This window comes from Diuraphis noxia, unplaced genomic scaffold, assembly GCF_037042655.1.
Source record: "Diuraphis noxia isolate RWA-SAM2 unplaced genomic scaffold, SU_Dnox_SAM2 contig0002, whole genome shotgun sequence".
In the NCBI taxonomy this organism is placed as follows: Eukaryota; Metazoa; Arthropoda; class Insecta; order Hemiptera; family Aphididae; genus Diuraphis; species Diuraphis noxia.
Genome location: NW_028301712.1, coordinates 20,933,001 through 20,955,964, shown reverse-complemented (window position 1 = coordinate 20,955,964; position 22,964 = coordinate 20,933,001). Strand labels below are relative to the sequence as shown.

At 26.5% G+C, this 22,964-nt stretch overlaps 1 protein-coding gene across 1 annotated transcript in view; it reads left to right on the top strand.

Moving 5' to 3' along the window:
• The window catches only part of LOC107168530 (uncharacterized), a 109,854-nt gene that overhangs the window by 3,442 nt on the left and 83,448 nt on the right, over nt 1–22,964 (top strand). The window contains exon 2 of the mRNA XM_089218610.1: nt 5,625–5,958. Within this exon, the coding sequence (XP_089074736.1) occupies nt 5,625–5,958 (334 nt within the window). The remainder of the gene's footprint in view (nt 1–5,624; nt 5,959–22,964) is intronic.

Here is a 22,964-nt window from a genome sequence, read left to right as displayed (position 1 = left end):
ATATTAATACTTATTTTGTATTTTAAAAGATTTAAATAAAATACTATTTAACAATATTACATCTCGCTGTTTATAAAATAGCAAAATAACTTTTGTTTCTCACTTAAAAATAATTAAAAATGTATTATTTCATTCTTAATTATTTTACGAGAGTATAAAATTCCATGAAAATACATTAATAAAATGCTTTTAAAGCGCTTTTGATTTAAATTGTATTTGAATAAACACCCAAAGAAGAACTGTGCAGAAATGTACAACTTTCTTGTATATACATCATTAACAGTTGACAGCTGAGAACAAGGTAAAATATTTACAAGTTGCACATTTAGTTCGGTACTAAGGTAATTAAATGCATATTTGAGTTCTTTATCATTTTTTGTAAATAATTAAATATATACCTATTAGAATGGTACATAATACTTTCACGCATTAAACCGATTTATTATATTTAAAAAAATAAGTACAAAAAAATAGAATAATTATTATATTATTATTTATTTTATCATCATATTATATTATATTATTATTTATTTTATCATCATATTATATAATATTATTACATTTATTTTAAAACAATAAATTAGTTATACATTTTATTCTAATAACTTTGAATGAAGTTTTAACGTAAAATATAAATAAATATTTTAAATATTTTAAAACCGAATGATAGCTATTGGAAAAAGTTTTCAAATATTATTTAAACGTAATCATATTACAATGTATAAACATTATACATTGATAAAATAATTGATTTATAAAGTGTTGGTAATGACACATCACACATTTGGTGATTTATCTTGTTATAGGTAGATACTATGCTATCTAAAAATGTATTTACAAAATACAAAAGAATAACTGTAGAACTGATGTATAGTATATTTAGTGTTACGTTAATGGAGAAATGGCTGTAATGTATGTGTTCAATTTGAATTCAATGATACGAATCATTGTACTAAATAAAAATCGACTCTAAACGGAGACGGTCTATATCAATATTTTATGTATTTTATTTTTGTCATAATAATAAGTTCAGTAGGATGCATTCATTGTTTTTGAAAAAATTGCATTTCATAGGCATATGGTATATTATAAAATTAAATTACTAAAGTGGTTATTTTTGTGTTCTTCACTAATAATTATGGCAATTGAGCATATTATATAAATATTTTCAATTTATTTTAATCATTAAGGGAATACTTTTGATAAGTCTCGTGTAAAATTTTTCGATTTTCAGCTTTTAATATCAAGAAAAATAATAATACCTTTATCAGAGGGATGAATCCATGAAATTGTAATACTTCATAACTAATCAAATTTTTTTAATTAGACACTGTAAAAATTTCATGTGGATTTAGTATAAACTTTTTTTAATTTTTTTAGGCACACTGCCACAATGTGCATTTCTTTCAACATTTCTTAGTGTGAAAGAAATCACCATCCTTAATTTTTTTATTATTTATTTATTGGTATTACATGTTTATATATTATATATATATATATATATATATTTTTTTTTTGTTATAACAACGCCATTTCTATGTAGGTATGCCTCCCTAAAAAAGGTCAATTGGTAGTTCTACGCTTCAAGCACGAAAGAAAATGGCAATATGAACTTCAGAAAAACAACTGAGCAGCGAGATGCAAGATTGGAAACCGATATGAAATATATGTGTACATCTACAAAATGATGCATTAGTTGATTTCGCATAAAAATTGTTAGAAAAGGGGAATAATAAATTAGCAATCGATGAATCAACACAATGCATAACATTCCAAACTAATTTCTGTAAAATAACAGCTACAACCAATGAGATAATTGACAATGTTTTCCCAAATCTACCACAAAATTACGGAATTAGTCAGCGGCTTATTGCACGGGCTATATTGGTGTAAATATCAATAACACCATTCTAAACTAAATTCTAGACGACACGCGATAACGTACCAGTCTATCGATACCGTAATTAATCAAAACGAAGTTGTCAATTATCTAACTGAATTCTTAAATTCACTTGATTTGCCAGGCATGCCACGACCGCACGTTCTAACATTGACATTTGGCGTGCCCATCATTCTTTAACGAAACATCAATCCAACACGACTCTGCAACGGTACCAGGCTTTCAGTGAAAAATTTGATAAAAAAACATTATCAAAGCTATAATTTTAAACGAAAAGTTAAAGGGGGAAGATGTACTGTTGCCACCCATCCCGATGATTCCATCAGATATGCCTTCTGAATTCAAACGTTTGCAATTTCCGGTACGACTCGCCTTTGCAATGACCATCAACGAAGCACAAGGACAATCGCTACTAGTGTGTGGACTGAATTTGGAAAATCCATGCTTCTAACATTGCTGTATTTGGCATGCTCACGCGTTGGAAAACCTTCTGAATTATTTGTGTTAGCACCAGAAGGAAGAATGAAAAATATTGTGCATCCAAATACATTTCAATAAAATCCATTCAATTGAATACTTGAATTGTAAGAGTTTTCTCGATAAAATGAATGAAATTACATAATAATAAACTAAATTAATAAATTAATTATCAGTGTAAGATTATCTATACATTTAAAAAAAAATATACTGCTAGCATGATCACAATTAACGAATTTAACACACAGTTTAAGACATTTAAGAGGAAGGTTTTCAAACGGGATATGAAGTGCACTGGTTTAGCTAGTAGTATATATAAATCCAAAGGTGTCAAAATAATATTTAATTATATTCTGTCTGAAATATGCTAATAAATACATTTATTGAAAATTTCAAGAATCTGTGATTATTTGATTAAAACAAAATTGATTTTGTCATAAATGTAGCATGACATTTTTTTGTAATTTAGTTTTTGACTAGAATTGACAGAAGTATAAAAAGTTATTAATTTTGAACCAAAACCATTTTGGATCATTATTCAAAAATTAAAAATCACCATGAAAAGTCGAAACGTTGTAGATGACTTCCTATTGACGAACAAATTAATAAATTATAACACAACATCATTATAAACCCGATATAATTATCGCTTCGTTTTGAGTCTTAGAGCATCGTAAACTCAATTATATCATAAAATAATATAATTTTAAAAAAAAATTTAGAAACTAGGAAAATTATTATATTATTTTTCAGTTTGTACAATAATTACAAGTCATATAAATAATTTTTTCACTCAAATAAAATATCATTATAAATTTAGTGAATTTTTAGTGAAATATAATTATGTATTTTAATAAAATAAAATAAAATATTTAACTTTCAGTTAATATATATTATAAAATATAAATAATCAAAGATAAAACCCAAACAAATATTTTGGAGCAGATAAACTAGCTAACTCGTCCGTCTTTGTCGGTGCAAACTAAAAAATAATGTAAATTTGTAAAAAAAATTGTATGCAATAGTTTTACTCACTATGATAGTAATAAAATATGTAAACAATTTAAGTAAATAAAATCAGTCAATCAGTCAACTCATTTGAGTATACATACGAGTATATAATTTATACAGACAAACATTTTTTTCCCCAAATAAGAAATAAATGGTATTCATAATAATACAAAATTTTATTTTCATTAATTTCCTGATTTTTAATATTTTTTTTAGTTTCGAGAAAAATTGCGAATTATTTAACACGGCAATGTTATTAAACATGTAACCCGCCGCGCCACGCGCATTACCATACGGCCGGCCAAATACTTTCCGTGTTCCTAATAGTTATAAATTAATTATAATCATATTTTATTTCTTCAAAACTAGAAAAAATATTAAAAACTAGGAAATTAATGAAAATAAAATTTTGACACGTCAATATTTCCAAAAAAATAAACTCAACAAAATAGCAATCCTTAATTTGAAATATTTAAATAAAAAAATATATTTTTTAACTTTATTACCAAAACATTAAAATATGAAATAATTGTAGTTCTTATCCCTGTGAGTCGTATTACAAAACCAGAATTTCGATATCGCCATTATTTCGGGAGATATCGGCATATCGCGATGGGTAAATCCTCACGGGACACCCTGTATTTATTCTTATCATCAAAATTTGATGATCAAATAAAAAAGAATAATGTTATGAAAATTCATACAGAGGTCTTTTCGGGTTGACAAACATATTAAAGTTAAATTACTTCTTAAATGTAGGTACGTATCTAATAATTAAACTTGTTCACCGAATGTCAATGTTTTGATTTAAATATCCTAATATATTAATGAAACATAATATTTGATAAAATTAACCACAATTTTTAGGGTACGTCTTTGTATTCTCGGACAAAAATTTTGCATGTATATTGTACACTACCTAATGAAAGTACAAACAAGATGGTTTCAAACTTTGCTTAAATTGATGTAGGAAACTATTATTAAATTACACATTTTAACCACGGGAATGCCGTAAGATATACCATTCGCTCTTAGTAAGTTATCAGTCAACTTGAACAAAATGTCAATAGTCTTATCCGAACTAACTGACATTTACTTAACCTATATTAAACGTAGGTAAGACAAAAGTATACCGACTAAAATTTATTATTATTATTAAATTTTATTGTTATTTATGTTGAACGAATCGTATGTTTATAACCTCAATATCGTTCATCAATAACGTTTTAGACATGGTTTTTGAAAATCATATTTCAAAAAAGTAGCTTAAAATGTGCACGTTTCATGTCCGTGAGGTTTTATTACGATACATGCTAGAATGTTTAATCTGAATTCCTATCACACTTCACTTAAATTTCTAATACATTCTCATACAACAGCCTCAAACCAAGAATATTTTTGATTAAAATTTTTTACTCAAGTAGAACTCTTGAAATATATCATTTTTCACGGTTAAAACAGTTAATTAAAATTTGTTGATTAAAAAAAATAATAACGTCTTATGAATTATCAAGCCGAGAGTAAAAATGTAAAGTTTCTTTTAATTTTTTAAAATTTAATTTTCAACTTGGTATTTATAAATATCGAAAGTCGTTTATTACCTAGTTAAAACATTATGTTATTATAACGTTTAATGTTAACTGAATATCGTCACAATAATCGGTGATCGATAATCGGGTATAAAAATAAGTTAATAGGTAATAATGTTAAGGATTTTAGATTCCCTAAATTCTGGAATTAATAAAATTTTTATAAAAAAATTTAATAGTTTAATAGGAGTACCTAGTATGAACAGTAAAGATAATTGAACTTTGAATTTGGAAATCCGCCAGTTGCTTATAACTTATGACTTTATGAGGCTATTTAAAACAGACAAGAAATGTTTTTTTCTTTCTTGTATGAAGTGATAATATGTTTTATACCTAATTTTCTATTGAAAAATCATTGTTTAAAAAAAAAAATCAATATGTTTAAAAACCATTAAAAACAATGGATGTTATAAAATGGCAAGGCTTTTAATAGTATTTGTCTAAATCTAACGTATATGGTTTTTTTACACTTAGATATCGATTTACTGAATATAAGCATCTAAAAAAATGTCTGGAATATTATTGAAACGATTTCAAATCAATCATATTATTCTCATTTATTATTGGCCAACGGGAGTTGTAATTATTTATTTAGGAATGTTATCGATACTAAATCAAATAACTATATTCGTTTGTTTTTTAAACAGGCCAACGTCCGCATCGATGCCATTTTATGGGGGCGATTACCGGCCAGATGACGAGCCGCCACCGGAAGCCGTATTGGAGGAAAAACGCATCTTAGAACACCAATTCCGAAGACCGTCGCCGTCACGGTTGTCATCAACAGCCTCGTCCATTCGACCACCGACCGCTACCAGACAAGGTGGCGGCATCAGTGCCAACAGGTCGCTTCGCGCCAGACCTTCGGGGAGCTCACCCAGGAGGAGTCTACAACGGTCGTCAGCGTTCGGCAACCGGAGATCTACGACGATCACGGATCGTGGACGTACGGCGTCCATGCCTGCCGTGCCGATTGTCAGGGTAAGTCCAGATATGGTATTTCCAGAAGATCATTTTTATTTTTTATTATTGCCGTGAGCAAATTTTTCATTAAATTGACTCATTTAAAGTTTAGATTCTATAATAATTTCTAGCTGAATGATGGACATTTTATGTTTAGCCAAGTATTTTGCTATGGACTATGCAGTCTATGAAATTAAACATGCTTAGTAAATTATGGTTTAAAATTTAAGAGTGGATAGATGGGTTAAGGATGATAAAATAAGAGTGGTTTAAAATATTAAAACTGCGTGTAATTTAAATCTTTTAAAAATAGTATTGACTTTCGAAAGTTTAATAATCACGTGCACTTATACTTCATAAAGAATCACTCTTTTTGTATATTATTTTTAGTAAATATTAGCTGGCGTAACAGAAAATATTTAATAACACATTTTGAAAACAATTGAAATAGCCTATCATTATGATAGATGCTTATTACACTGTTATTATTAATATTATAAATGCTAAGCACATATTGCTCCCTTAAGATTTCCACTTGCAATATAGGGTAAGATTATAATTTTGTCTTCGTCCAATTGCCAGGTATTTTGGTACTATATAATAATAAGTTATAATGACATTCAACCCACCTCTTGTATTACTCTAATCCTACTTGAATCTATGTTTAATAATCTGAAGAAGAAAGGTTAAAGGTTATATCAATAAATTATACATTTTTTTTCAAAATTATGTTTAAAAAAGTGTTCTTCAATAACATATTTACAGAGAAAATAATTATTTTGATAAAAAAAAAACCACTGTATATTATGATGAATATACACGTTGAACATAATAACAATAATACACTTTAAGCCTGTAAAGTAGCTGTAGGTATAGCCTCACAGCTTGTATTATACAACAAACTGTTTCATGTATTGTTATGAAAATAATATATGAATTATGGCATATGTTATTCGTTATCAAAATATTTATACTAACATCCTGCTAAAATACATTTTAATGTTTTTTTCCTCAAAAATAAACAAGTATAATATACACATGTATTGTATTTTTATCCATACATTATGGTTTTTGCATCGTTTAGATTACAATAATGATGTGTCATGCGATTACGTACGTCTACGTACGTTCAAATTGATTCTCATTTAATTTATTGTACAATACATAAAATGTGACGAGCATTTTTTTGTACCACGCAAAGTTGCGTGTTTTCATACAAGGTGTGTGCAAGGAAAAATGTTTTAATATATTTATTAAAACGAAAAGTTAAAAAGGAAAAATAACGACATCCGACTTACGTGCCACGAATTACCTGAAAGCTGAAAGAAAGGTTGATAAATGTGTTCAACTAGATGTAGTTGATTTTGATAGAAAACCCCAATAGCAAAGTATACCTGTACATTAGTGCAATATTTTACACAAAACTATTGGAAACGGGTATTATAATAAGACTTAATAAGTTCATGCAACCGACCTTAGGGAAAATAATCCATTACAATTTAATATTATTATTAAATTATGTGTATCGTCTACGAACACATTTTTTTTAAAAATATCCATAATTCAATTTAAATCATATTATACCGGGTTTTAAATTCTGATCGAGGAGACGGGAGAGGAATATTTTTATTTTTATTGTATGGTGACACTTTTTGGTATTTACAGTATAATAAGTCCAACATAAACAAAAAATTATAGTAGAATCTGCCAGTGAATTTTTAGTTGGTAACTTGAGGAGGGGAGGGTCGAATGTTGAAAAAATGTTCAGTTATTTTGTAAATTTATGGAAAAATGGGAATGTTTATGCAAGTTCAGTTTTCAATAAAATTGATTTTGCAGACTTGTTGTAATCGTTATTAAATGAGATATATTTGTGTTCTTCGCTCAAACACATTTTTGTTGTACAATGATTTTATTGCAGAATAAATTTAATTACAATAAAATAAATCCGTACAGTTTATTTTTTGTTATGAGCTCTTGTTTCTTGCAATTTAAACATTTAATTTTACTATCTTAGATTTAAATTAATTTTTACTCCATTCTAATATAATATAAAAATATCTATTGTTATTGGGTTAAGAAATTAAATGTTGGAAATATTATATTATATTTAATATCATATTAAAAGAAATATTGTATTATATAAAATTATATTATTATTAAAAAATAAATAATTTATTATTATAAAATTATATTATATTATTATATTATTATATTATTAAATATTACATTATCAATGTAAATACATAATATAATAAATTGTAATTATATATCTAAATATATATTTATCAATAAATTTAATTTAAATGAACCAAAGATACATAGCATTACCTAATACTTATTTTATTTTCACTTTTCACTAATAATATCACAAACTATCACTTACCAGAATTGAGTTCGCTAGCACTCGAAATTAATTTTTAATCTGAAAATACTAAACATTGTTTACATTTTATGGTGGTAAGCAATGCATTCTTTTGGGTGAATCGTATCAAAAAGTATATTGACAAAAATATTAATTTTAAGATATTTAAATTAAAATAAGTAATCTAGAGGATTAGAAACAATATTTTCGCTTTTCATTATTAATAATAATTATTATTTTCATAAATTACGATATAATAGTGTTAATAATATTTAGATACATCATTCAGTATCTGTAAACAAAAATATCTATAATACATCCATACAAATGAGAAATGGTGAACTTAATAATATTCACATTTAGGTATTTACCAATATCCTTTGACTTAAGTGGATGAAGGTGGTGAAATACTGACATAAGAAACCAGATTGAACTACCCATATGTAACTATTATTAGCAGCTAAATATTATGTAAGGGGTTGTTATTGAATCGTAATATGTTATTATGTGTAATGTATAAAATTGTAAGCATATCAACTTTATACTTGCTTACATTTTGTTGTAAGCAGCTACCATGTGTTTGAAAAATGTGATCGACAGTCTGTTTGGTTGGATATTCTTAAACAATACGTACATAAGTAAATTACGTATTTTAGATGATTGAAAACGTTATGGAATATTTTATTTATTAAAATATATCAGTATAATAATGTGAAGTTCCTAATACGAGAAAGTATAAAATCAAGTTATTTTAAGAGATGGGCTTAAGGTGTAGCAAGACCAGGGAGAAATTTATTTTAGTGAGGTCACAGAATATAATTAATTTTATATAATGCGAGGCCCAAAGTTTCATAGAAATGCATGAGGCCCGAGGAAGAGGTCTCGCTGGCTACTGCCTAAAGACCAGATCTAATTATTATATTTCGTTTCGTAAATATTTTTAAATCTAAAACTAATCCTGTAAAAGATTATAATTTTCGTAAATTGTATTTGAATATTTTGAAAGTACTTAAATGCATACAAATTTTACAAGAAAAACGCCTCAAATAAATTAAACAGTATCGTCGAATAGTTAAATGTAATCATAGTCCTAGTAACGTACAAAACTTAGTGCATTTGTGCGAAATATAATTTAAATTAAAAATTTGGTATGGTCAATAATTGTTAATTGATTCATAACAGAAATAAATATAGGTAGTGTGTAATTTAAATAACGAGTTCTAGAATTTTGTAAGTAATTGTTACCATGGATCCTAGTGAATTGTATGTTTATTATGATGGTTAGTGTAAATAAACACGCTATTTGATCATTAGGTTTAAAAAGAATACAATATAAAATTATTATTAAAGAATTCATATTATATTCATCGTTATATCAAAATTCCGCATGACTTTTAACACTAAAAATGAAATAATTTTAAACATAATACTTAACTTCACACGAAATTTGAAACTCGTATTTTTTATTCGTTGTTTTTTATTGTACGTGAATAATATAAGTATTTTATATAATATATATTAATATATTGCATTAATTATCAATCAATTTGAAATGAAGGGTTTTTTGTCCGATAATATATGATTGATTATAGATTTTATATTTACTAATAAGTCAAATATATCAAACATATACCTATCATAATTAAACAAATTTAACTCTCTTCTCCCCAGACAAATGTTTATTGAAAATTCAAGATAGTAAACCCTTTCAAGGTTATTTTTGGTATTTAGAAAGAATATTTTAGTTTTTGTTTATTACAATTTTCAATGAGAAGCTTTAGAAGGCAGTTTGAACTATTTATATACAGAGTCTTAATATGTAATTTAATATGTAATATTAAAATATAGTCCAATTTTTTTCACTAACAAATTTTATTTGAATAAATATTTACAAAGAATATAATATTTTAAAGTGTGTGGTACTTGATATACCTATAAAAATAAATAAATATTTAAAATATTCATTTCATTTCAACTTTTTGTTCAATGACCAAGAAATATACTCCCCGGAAAACAAAATATGTAATATTTTTTATTCATGCATATGCGTGATTCAGTTAAATACAAAATAAAACAAATAATAAAAACATAATTGTTTTAATTTTTAGCTAATTACATTCAGTTTTCATTTAGCTGGTGAATTGTTCTTGTTCGATAAGTATTTGATATAAATTATTCGAATACATCCAATACAACATTTAAATTTTAGTTTTAATATAATATTTCAATCATGGTGCTAGAGAATTAATTTTTGATTTTCATCAAATTATTATGAAATAAACGAATACTTTAGACTTTACATCATAATATCACTTATAATTGTATGAGTATTATATTAACTGATCCAAGGGCGTTACCAGTAGCAAATTAATTAATTTCAGTGGGCTTACATTGTCTTAAACCCCATTAAACATATTATTTTTTATAATTTTACATATTTGTTACATTAGTTTTGGTAATTTTGACCTGAATTTCAAATTTGATAAAAACTTTTTTGTTTTTTGTAACCAACACACACACACGCATGTCTGTACTTACCCTGTATACAGTTATTCACATTCAAGGATATTATACTGTATAGTGTAGCTTCTGTATTATTAAGCTTTTTCCCTCTTTTCAACATTGGAGAATACTCATATCATTGTTTAAATCTGCACAGTCGACAAATGTAATTTTATGTTTCTATGGAACATACAGTTACCAAGATATCGATTTATCTTTATCATAAAAAATAATATCCATATATTTTCACCAAAACCCTTTAAGTAGATGTATAATAACAATAATGTAAAATTAGTAATAAATTAGTAATTTTTAGTTTAAAAACATGTATAATGTATATATATATATATAAACTACATACGTGCAGATTTATTGGTTAAATAGGTCGTGATGATAAGGATAGTTGTTGATTCAAATCCAGTCGGATAACTGTTTACCTACGTCTAATCATCTGACATTGGTTAATCCTTTATTAATCATCCTACAAAATAATTTTCACAGGCTTCTACATTTTGCAGTAAAAGGTGGTACGTTACCAAAATATACGGTTTCTTTAAAAGGTAAAATACACTGACAATGAAATTTCAACTAACATGACGTCTGTTGTTATTTTTTTATACAATGAGCTAATATTCACAATGGAAATGAAACAAATACATTTTTAAATAGCAAAAGATTAATGTAATTAAACATTTTGATGGTAATAATGTATGTCATAAACTATTATTAACATAAAATATTGTTTTTGTTTTAAATCAGAGAAATAAATAATAAGTTAATTATAATTATTAATATTTTTTGTTGGGTATAAACCCCGTAGGTAATTGGATCATAAATTTAATTTACAAATGCCATCTTTAAGGTTTATATTTTAATTTCTGCGTCGTATTATGGTTTAACAAAATAATGATTTATTAAAAAACAAACTATCAAAACATTTTTTTTGTGGATTGAAAATATATCGACATCAAATTTATAGCAAAATGAGCTTAAAAATAAAAACTGTTTTTTTTTTTTTTTTTATCAACGCATCAATTAATATTAATAGAAAACAGGCTGACATGATTGATTTCAAAAAATAATATTAATGTTTTTATTCATTTACTAGGGCCATTGTGATATGAATTTTTAATATTTGCATTATACGTTGTTGTCCTCCTTTGAATAGTATTTTATTCCCTTCATTCTTATAAAAATGACTACCAGAATAGAATGGATTTTAAAATTATCATCAGTTTTTGGTACGTTTCCATCAAAAGATACTGCTAAATTATACAAAGTAAGTATATTTCTCAAAGTGTTTTGTAATTTTAAAAATCTAATAAAAAAATATATAAAAAATATAAAAAATAAAGATTTAATTTAATAAAATGATTTAAATTTTATGAGGACATTTGTATCACTTCTTTCTGTACAATTTGTAAGTTTTTCTTGTATTTAGTCTGTTAACCGTTTATTTTCAAGTTTATTATTGAATGAAATTTTTTGTAGTTAATTCACTAGTTTTCAGTATATGAATCTTTTTTTATTTAACTTACAAAAAAAGCTTATAAATCATATAAGTGTTTTTATAATTATTATTTTTAGGATAATGTTAGATTTTCTACAATAACCCTTTTTTTATTTTAAGTGGAATATGGTGTTTTTTTTTCTCCCAAACATTAAACATTAAATCAATATTTTATTGTTTATAAACATTAATTGAGTTTAGTTAAGTAGATTATAACGTATTATACAAACTGTTATGGGTTATTAATAAAAACATATTTCAATACTAATAATGTTAAATTATACATATATTTGTTACCTGTAACATACTAAACGACTTTCAATAGAAGTTTGACAACTTTTTTAAAACGTTATTCAAATTTACACTAGTAAATTTTAGTTGTTACCAAAAAACAAAAATATTAAATTATATTTTAATCATTTCTGAAAGTACTAAAAAAATAAGGTAAAAGCTTTATTTACATCTTTCATATTATTGTTTATTATAGGTATAATATTTTTTTATATATTTTTTTTTATGTGAATTGTTTAGTTGAATTTTGCTGGTATTGACTTTTGAACAATTCATGTCTAGAGATTTTCATTTTGTTCACATTATTGGATTCAAAAATAAAAACGTGATTTATATACTAAATAATATATTACGATCAGTTTGTCCAAAAAATTTCATAACCTGTAGAAATAAGTCACATTCAACGCACTGAATTAAATGATCATTTAAAATTGGTTTTATAAACTATAAGTGTCTAATAACATAATATTAACTGAATATAAATTTTCTGTCACTTGAATTTTGAATCTACGCCCATTAAAAATAAGTGTGAACGTTATGTGAATTTGTTTAACTATTATTGATTGGGTATGATTTATTAAAAAAAAATTAAATCTCAATAACAATACATTCTCAAAAAACGTGTACGTGTCATAATCGAGGTATATATAATAATAACCTATTATATATTATATTTTTTTATCCAACACGAAACAATCAGTTTGCTGAGTGAATGGAAAGTCTGTTGCACGTGTTTCAAATGGCACATCATTACCGGTGATAAACACAATGGATATGGCAAAATGGAAGGTATCGAGTCCTTACGTCCACGTCAGTGGGTGGCTGGTACGCGTGCGCGAGAGTTTATGGGTGTACTGCGTGCATGTGTGATGCATGAGTGAGGAAAAATAGTGTTTTGTTTTATGTTGAAACATGTCAAAACCATTTACGGCGTCGCCGTTCACTATGCGTGCACTATGTACAACTTCCTACTTTAGACGGCGCACCCCGTGGACAAATCGTATTTTCAACACTCCGGTGCACTTCATCGGCCCGTGTGTAAAGGTGCACACTGCTCACGCATATATAACTTGCCGTTCCATGTTTCCATGTGGAAATCGAGTTCCGAAAACAAGGTGAAAAAACACCTACGCGACTCTAGCTAAAATGCGTGAACATACGTCAATTTGTTTCGAACGAAATAAAATAAATATGAAAGGTGTTTTTACTTCGTTGCCATTAGTGCAGCTAGTATAAAAACGAAAAGACATAATAAAATTACGACGATAATAGTACAATACTCAGTCTTATAAAACAATTTACAGTAGGTACAATTTCACACTCTAGAAGAACAAATAAAAATAAACACAAAGATAATTTGAGCACCACCTTACAACAGAATATTTTTTATTTTATTTAAGCTAAAAATGTTTAATTTTATTTAAAAGTTGAATAAAGTAATAAATGTTTTAATTTATAACAATCATTCAACATTTAAAACATATATTAACAATATGAATTAATGAATTCGTTTGATAACAATTGTTGATGTTTTTCGATTTCTAATTAATCTGTCATAAGAGTTTAAATTATTTAGGTAACATTTTTTTTTCTAGACAATAATTAAAATTTTACCAATTATATAGTTTGATTAAATTAATAAGTTTAGAAGACTATATTATACAAGGTGTTTCTGAGTTTCTGAAATGGTTGAGGTAATTAGTATATGGGTACTCAGTGTGATGACCCAATGAAGATTTTTTTGAAATTTTTTTTCAATCTTCAAAATCTGGGTTTATTTATCTTATTTTTAGAAAATTATCTTAAATGTGACAATTAATACTAGAGTTGTATTTTATTGCAAAATTCTCATACGAATCGAGGTGTCACAAAATTTTTACGCTTGTCACGCGTTTTCACGCTCGAATCGCCGACTAAAAACAAAAATGGTGTGGCACATCGATTCGTATGAGAAAACTACAAGGTAAACATTGATGATAGTTATTTGTTGCCATTTACCATAAGTATAAAATGAAATGTTTATCTAATCGAGTCAAAATAATTATGTTACTGCGATATCCAAAAACTGGAATTTCAGTATAAATAGGGAAAACAAATAGTTTCACTTATCTCTAAATTATGACTTATGACATTGCGGATACAAGTTACATATTTTATACTTGTACATCTAAAACACATACCTAACTTAAATTCGATCATTTACAACTCTGTTAACACTAGTTTTGTTATTATTTTATCATTTTTATTAGTTGAAAATAATGTATAATAATGCACCAATTTAATCATGTATGTTAAATGACAATAAATAACTATCACCAATGTTTACCTTGTAGTTTTCTCATACGAATCAACGTGTCATACCATTTTTTTTTAATCGGCGATTTGAGCTTGAAAAACGCGTGGCAAGCGTAAAAATGATGTGACACCTCAATTTATATGAGTATTTTGCGAAAAATTCAATTTGAGTATCAATTTTCATATTTAAGATAATGTAAAAAGGAGATAAATAAGCCCAGATTTTGAAGATTTAAAAAAAAATTCAAAAAATCTTCATTGGGTCATCACACTGAGTACCCATATACTAGTTATCTCAACCATTTCAGAAACACTCTGTGTACATGACACATGTTTGTAGACAGCACAAAAGTTGAATTAAATAGGTTGTTGAATGGTTAACAAAACGGTACATTCGTCAATAATTAATTCTGAATTACCTGCCGGTGCAGGTCACGAGGACGCCTTTTGGTGTCACCAGGAATAGCGTTGGTGGATAGCTCGAAAATCAAGAGATTACGATGGCTGTGGAACTTGGAGGGTGTGTGTTTGTAAAAAGTTTTTGCGACGTTTTAGACTGTTGGAATGGCTAGATCTCTATGTAGAGTGTCGTTGAATGTTAGATACATTGTAGGGGGCTTTAGTAATTTGGTGGTAACATTTTGATTGGAAGATTTGGCTTTTGTTTAAGTTGGACTTTTTGGCTGCACCCCAAAGTTGGATACCTTATGTCCAGATCGGTTTGAGTAGGAGTTTGTATAATAGTAGTTTTTTTTTTAAGTTGATGTGTTGAGATGTAAGGTGATAACTTAATTGGTGAGAGCGATTATTTTAGGCAAGTCTTTTGTTGTGGGTGTGAGTTGCTCAAGTTAACCTGTGGTCTAAATGTAGACCAAGGTATCGGAAGATTTGGGCGGTAGGGAGAGGTACATTGATGAGTTATATAGGGGGGCAGACTATTCGCCTTAGTGTGAACGTACAGTGGATGGATTTTGTTTTGTTGATTTTTATCCTCCAGTCTTTATACCAGGTTGATAAGAGATTGAGATGATTTTGCAAGAGATTTGAGGCTATTTCAGAGTCGGCATAGATCGCTAGAAGCACCTCGTCATCAAAAAAGTCGCCAGTTGTAGTGTTGGGGTGGTAGGTTGATCTGAGATGAATAGATTGAAGAGTAGAGGTGCTGTTACAGATCCTTGAGGTACCCCTTCGTGGATTAGTGATACTTCCGATAAGGAGAAGCCAGATCGAACGTTTTCTAAATCGTATTTAAATAATAGAAAGTGGCATTCTAAGTATCAAATGTATTGAATTTTCACCAACTTATACATTATACCTACAGCGTAATTTTAGAATAAGAATAAAGCAAATAATGTATTTATTTAACAACGATATTTCTTTTCTGTTGACATTTTTTATTGTATTATTTAAGCTTCAAAAGTTTCATATATAAACAAAAAATGTTTTTCTTTTAATAAGACATTTTCCCTTTTTAACCTTTTAAAAAATTGTTGACGTATTTTAGTTATAGAAAATAATAAAAACAAGTAATGTAATAAAAAAATGTATTTGAGTAAACTTTGTGACTGAAAAAACAAAATTCATTTGTATCTATATCTGTATTTTCTATGTTATAAACACTATCTAACCTGCAGTAAATTTAGTCATTATAATAAGTTAAGTTCAAATTATAAACAATTTTCAAGTTCTATCATTAATCATATGAATTACAAGACATTCAAATGTTAAAGTAAAATTATATTATACCCATACATTTTTTTATAATACATTCCAGTGATGCAATAGAAAATGTGAGTGAGTGTGAGAGAAGAGGTTTTTAACTGCCCTCGTTGTAATATTTTCATTATCTATATTAAAATTTAAATGTAGACTAAATTATTGACATATGTTGTATCATTTTTAATTATCGATCTACTGCATTATTAATAATTTTAATTTGGAAAACTTCCATTTTATGTTTAGATCTCTATTATATTTTGCTAACGATTCCCATATTTTTTCACAGTTGAACCTTTAATCGTTTGAGACTTTTGAGAGGTCATGAATGAGTTGAGTTCAAGGAGACAAAAACAAAAAACAGAATCGAAATATTGTTATATGATTGAAATATTGATAATAATAATCAATCAAAATCTATGTACATAGTTTAGATTTGCCTACATTTTATTTTAGTATAAATTAACCCCTTCCAATCAAAAATGTCAGATTCTACTACCGTCTAAATTACTTATTCCATTACAGACATTGATGAAGCCTTTGAGTTATTGGAAGTTTTGTATGACCATATTTTGGATAATTGTAATTTTATACTTGGATCCTGATCCTGTTAAGCTATACAGATCTAAAACTGAAATTGGAGTACGTGTTCTATACGATTAGCAGTTAAATGCTGTAAACATAATAGTATTAAAATATATTTCGTTGTTTCAGCACGAATTTAATAATCGAAAAGCAACAGTTGTATCTACTATATCAAAAATTGTAAAATCAATCATTATGATAATTCAAAGTTTCAAATCTACTGAAATACTCAACATTTTAAATGATTTAAAATCTATTGAAAAACGGCTGAACATTAGAGGTAAAGCAAAAAATTTAACCAAAAATGACGTATACTTTCTTCTATTGATTTTAAAAACAATATTACTCTCTATTTAGTTATTTATTAATCCACATTTATTTTTATGTCCTGTATGGAGTATTAAATACAATTTTCAACTCCGTAAAATTCCAAGGGAGATTAGAAGCTCCTGATTTCAATTCCTATAGACCGCATTATAGAGTGGTTACAGATAATAAAATCAATATTTATATGATTGGATGTAACGTTGTGTCTTGTATATTTGTATTACATTTTGTCGAAGCTATTCGATATAAATGTAAAATGGACTAATATTAGTATACATAGAATTAATATTTACACAATCAAAAAATTCTAGAACAATTAAAAAAAAAAAAAAAACAATTAAGATTATTTCAACTGAAGCCATAAAGAAATGATAGACGGATAGATTATTATAAATATTCGGCTTATACAGATATAATTATATAGGTTATATTTAAATGATTCAAATGGAAATCCAGAGTTTTTGACCAATTTGATCCAAATTTTGATCAATTATTATTTAAGGTTCCAACGCGTTGTATTATAATATAAACAGTGAGTTACACCTATTATTCATATATACATGTCAACATTTATGGTTGAGGCTTTTATAATCAAAAAAATAGTTGATCGATTTTAACGATCCAATGAAAATTTAGACAATATATTGAACCAGTTATTTTAGGGTGGCTTACTCTTTATTGGTGAATATTAAATTCAAATGATTTGCATATTCGATTATTTCTATTTGAAATTGATTACATGTATACGAAAAAGAAAGTTACTTATAACTATCCACTACAAGTGGATTATCCATTTTGAATTAATTTATCCCCATGGGTGATGCTGGGTAATACAGCTATTTATAAAATACGTATATCCAATACTTACCTATTAAATATACGAGAATACACTCGGATGAAATTTAATTTTTTTTAACGAGTTTTCATACGATTATTTTTTTAAATTCTAATATAATAAAAGTAAAACAATATTTTCTTTATTAAACATTTTAACTGCATTATTCATAGTTTAAAATTATTAGCTAAACTTAATACAACCCCATCGATTACAAATAGTTGAAAAAAATTGTAAATATGTAAATAACATTTTCTAATCTTTAAAGAATATTCGATTTCAGTGACAAAAAAAAATGTAATTTCATTTTTAAGAATTCTTAATTAAAAGTTCAGACAATAATCATTAACATATTTTAATATTGATAAACTTAGATAAATTTAATTTTCATTATGATTAAAATGTTGAGTGATTTTTGGACCAGTGTAATTGCTATACATTCTGAAAAAAAAATATTACTCGATATTATATTTAACCACTAAGTACATAATATAAATCTATATTTATTTATAGAATCATTTAGTTATATAACCATTATAAACCTATACATAAAGAGATAATCACAAGATAAACACATGTATGACTTCTTAATAAATACCTTCCTACTTGTATCTATATATGATAAATAGTTTATTATATTATATATAGGTGTACATATATTACATATTTTATGCTTATTTAATGCTATACATAAGACATAACATAATGTGATATGCTTACATTATTTATTTGATATAACAGTCTAATTTATGATGAAATACATTTTTAAATAGCCACCATTTAAATTATTAATGAGCGTCCAGCTTAGAATCATTTAATTTTAATAATATTATTATACTAAATAATTATTATTGTAGAATAAAAACCTTTTTATACTTAAAACTTAAGTTATTAATTAAATTGAAAATTTCAAACTTTAAAACAGACACATTTTAAACAATATTATATTTCTATAATTTTCTATAATCTACTCAATTTCTAATAAAAATATGGTTTTTCTTATTCATTATGTATATTATTAAAAAAATATTTAGATTCTATTAAATTTAATATGATTTGTCCAAAAATTATATTTCCTATTTTTGATTTCAACGTATCTTTACATATATATTTTTTTATATTTCTTATTATTAGGTAAGTTAATATTTTTATTTCCTAGTAGCTTTTGTTTTTTGTAGAAACACTAATCTTTATTATTCTTATTTCTTCTAAAACCATTTTTTCTCAAATATTTCTGGACACCCTATTCTAACACAATCTACTTTCTCTCGTATTTGCTGTAATTTATAATATAATAAACACAAGTCTATATTATTTCGTACATGGAAGACCCAAATTTAATTTTTGTACACGCAAACTAACTTTCATGTTCACGTTAATGCTTTATCTAATAAAACAAAATGTTGAGAAGCATATTTTAGGCACAAACGTTAAATCATAACTTATAATTAATCTTTATAAAATATTTTTATTTGTTGTTTCACACTTATTGTTGAGTTAATGTAAAATATACATTAATATTTAATTGAATGTACATTTTACATTAATTTTTTCAATTAACTATAGGACTGTTATATTAATGAGTTATGAATTTGAACATTAAAGAGTAAAATTAAGTGTTATTTTTGTCATAAATAGATACACTCAAACTAACCAATTTAACGATTCTATATGTATAAAAGTTATAGTGAATATATTTTTATTGTTTTACTATTGACATTAGAAACGGTATCAGTTACAAAGATCATAACCTACGTAGGTGTCATAATATTATGTATTGAAGTATTTTTCGATGACACATTATACAATTTGTACAACTATCATTTGGCTTTTTTAGAGGTAATTATATAACTGTGCTGTGCAACATTTAAATAATTTCATCGTAAATATTAACTTTTTAGGCATTCTCAAGGATATGTTTGTTTACCATAGATATGCAATTTTGTTATATTTGTACTCGTATAGCAACAATATTCAAGAATTTGAATACAAATCTTCAATCGACTGATATCTCTAGAACAGGTGAGTGTTAATTAACGTACTTTTTTTTTGTATTAGCCTTCAGTTATGGCTCAAAATTATTACAATATTAGGGATACATATTATGTAACAATATTAATGATAATAAAAGTAATAGTAGTAATATTGATATAGATATAGATAGATAACGAATATATAGCAAACAGTCAAGATATACAGCACAAAAGATAATTAATATTAATAGGCGGTATTTTTTTTTATTATTATAATTTGAACATTCGATAACGATAAGTCCATATATAATATAAATATATAGTTTATAGACGTACAAAATATAAGAAATAATTAATATACAGATTATGAAAAGATGGTTAACAATGTGTTATTTGTGGTTACGCGAGTACCTAGATATATTTAGAATTGCTTATAATTGTGACTTACTTAATAGTGAAGTAAGAAGGGAAAGGTGGGGTTTTATGATATTCGAGAATTAGATGATAAATGAGGTTAAAAAAGTTTCGATCCTTGAAGAAGGTTGAGAAAGATTTTGACTAGAGGAAGCTATTTGGGCATAAGACGGCTGATTGTTACTAGAAGCGTCTATGGTAGAATTTTTTTTTTTTTTTTTTTTCCCCCCCCGTTTAAACCGACAGCAGAGGAGGATCTGTATGAACACTACTACTCCTCAGCTGCCATCATAGTAGAATTGTATTTAGGAGAAGGAGTAGGTATGGGAGCCTCTCTCCTAATTGTAGGTATATAGGACGTTTAAGATTTTTATAATCGGGGCAGCCTTTGTAATTGGTGGTGTGGTTGCCCTTACATAAGGCACATCTGGCTGGAGAGTCACGTGACTTGGTAAAAGAATCCAAGTTGTTATCTTCCCCACATTCGTGGGTCATGGTAACAGTATTTCTTGGTGTGACCGTAAGGCTGACAATTATAACATTGAGGAATGATCTTTGGTGGATTAAGTTTTTTGACAACGACTGCTGAGTTAAGAAGGAACTCAATCTTAAATATGTCATAGTTATTAGTGGCAAGGGCATTTTGTCCGAAAAATGCTTTATGTTGTGTATGTTGGTGACGTGGTGTGATTTAATTCTGAAAGGTTGGAAATAATGTCTTCGTGTGTAGTGGATGAGTGGAGATTTCGTATTACTATGCGTAACGTACGCAAGACGTCGGGCTAATAAGAATGATAACTATAATCATTCTCCTCTAAATGTGCTAATAACAGGTTGTAATGTTCAACGAAATGCGTGCAGATGATAAGATAGGCGTGGATTTACAGATAAAATCTATAGATTCGAGTATGGTCATGAGACTGGAGATGAAGATGGAGATATTGCCAACATTTTTTATGTAAACAAATGGTATCTTACATGGTTTGTCGTTGCCATTGCAGATTTTGACGTTGGAACCGGATGGGTTCACGTCAGTTTCGTCACGGTGAGCGAGAACGGAAAACCGATTTGGACTCGTGAATAACTTGGTTTTCTTTTTTCAGTCTTTGGCGACAGAAAAGATGCAGAAATATTTCTTTTGTTCGTTATTTTGAAAGAAATCACATTAGTTTGTGGCGACATAATAACTTGATTTATATAAATTATGGTCAAAGCCTTAAAGGAGAATACGATTAGATAAGAGAGTGGCGAGCATACTACTAATAAACTATCGTGCGCACATTACGATAATCGGAACCTAACTGAATTAACGAACTTAATAAATACCGAAAAATATACAATCTAATTGACTGTCATAAAATTTTAATAGCTAATGATCTTCCAATTCTATTATTATCATAACAATAAAACAATAGCTATTTCTTATTTTTGTTTTTATTTAAGTAGGTACTCATATCAATTAACAAGTGTTGGCAACAAAGATCAACCAAGATATGTTAATTAGTTTATTTATAAATAGTTTTAATATAATCAAATTGTAAAAAAAATAATAGAACTTTATAAAATAAATATTGTCCGATTAATTGAGTACAATTGTTAGGCACCATTTGAATATTAAATTAAAAACTTTTCATGTATAAAATATGATAATTAAATTTGTAAGTAATAGCATATATTTTGAGTATTAATAAAAAAAATATGAATTGGATAAAATATGAAAATTATATTGTTGTAATATAGTTATTTCAAAATTTGAGTAATATGTTAGATGAGTAAAAAAACAATATTTATTTTTTGTAGTGTATATGATTTGAAGTGTTAGATTCCAGTATTTTTTTGATGAACAAATATTATCTAGTTGTATCCTGCAATTAAAAATTAACTTTTTAATACAAATGGACAGTTTAAAAATAATAAAAATGTAGATTATACTTTATAATTTATATAAATTCAATTATGATTTCATCATATATTTTAAGACTCATACAGTTCGATAAAAAAATAAATAAATATATTTTGTATACATAAAATAATACACTATATATTATAATATTACATTAATTTTCCGTTAGTTATTTAAACAGACAAATTATTGAAAAACATATATTCCTGTGTTCAATTGTTACAATTGATTGTATAAATAAAACTGATGTGATGAAAAAATGTTCACTGACATTTTTTGGGAATTACAAATTAATATTTAAATCACAC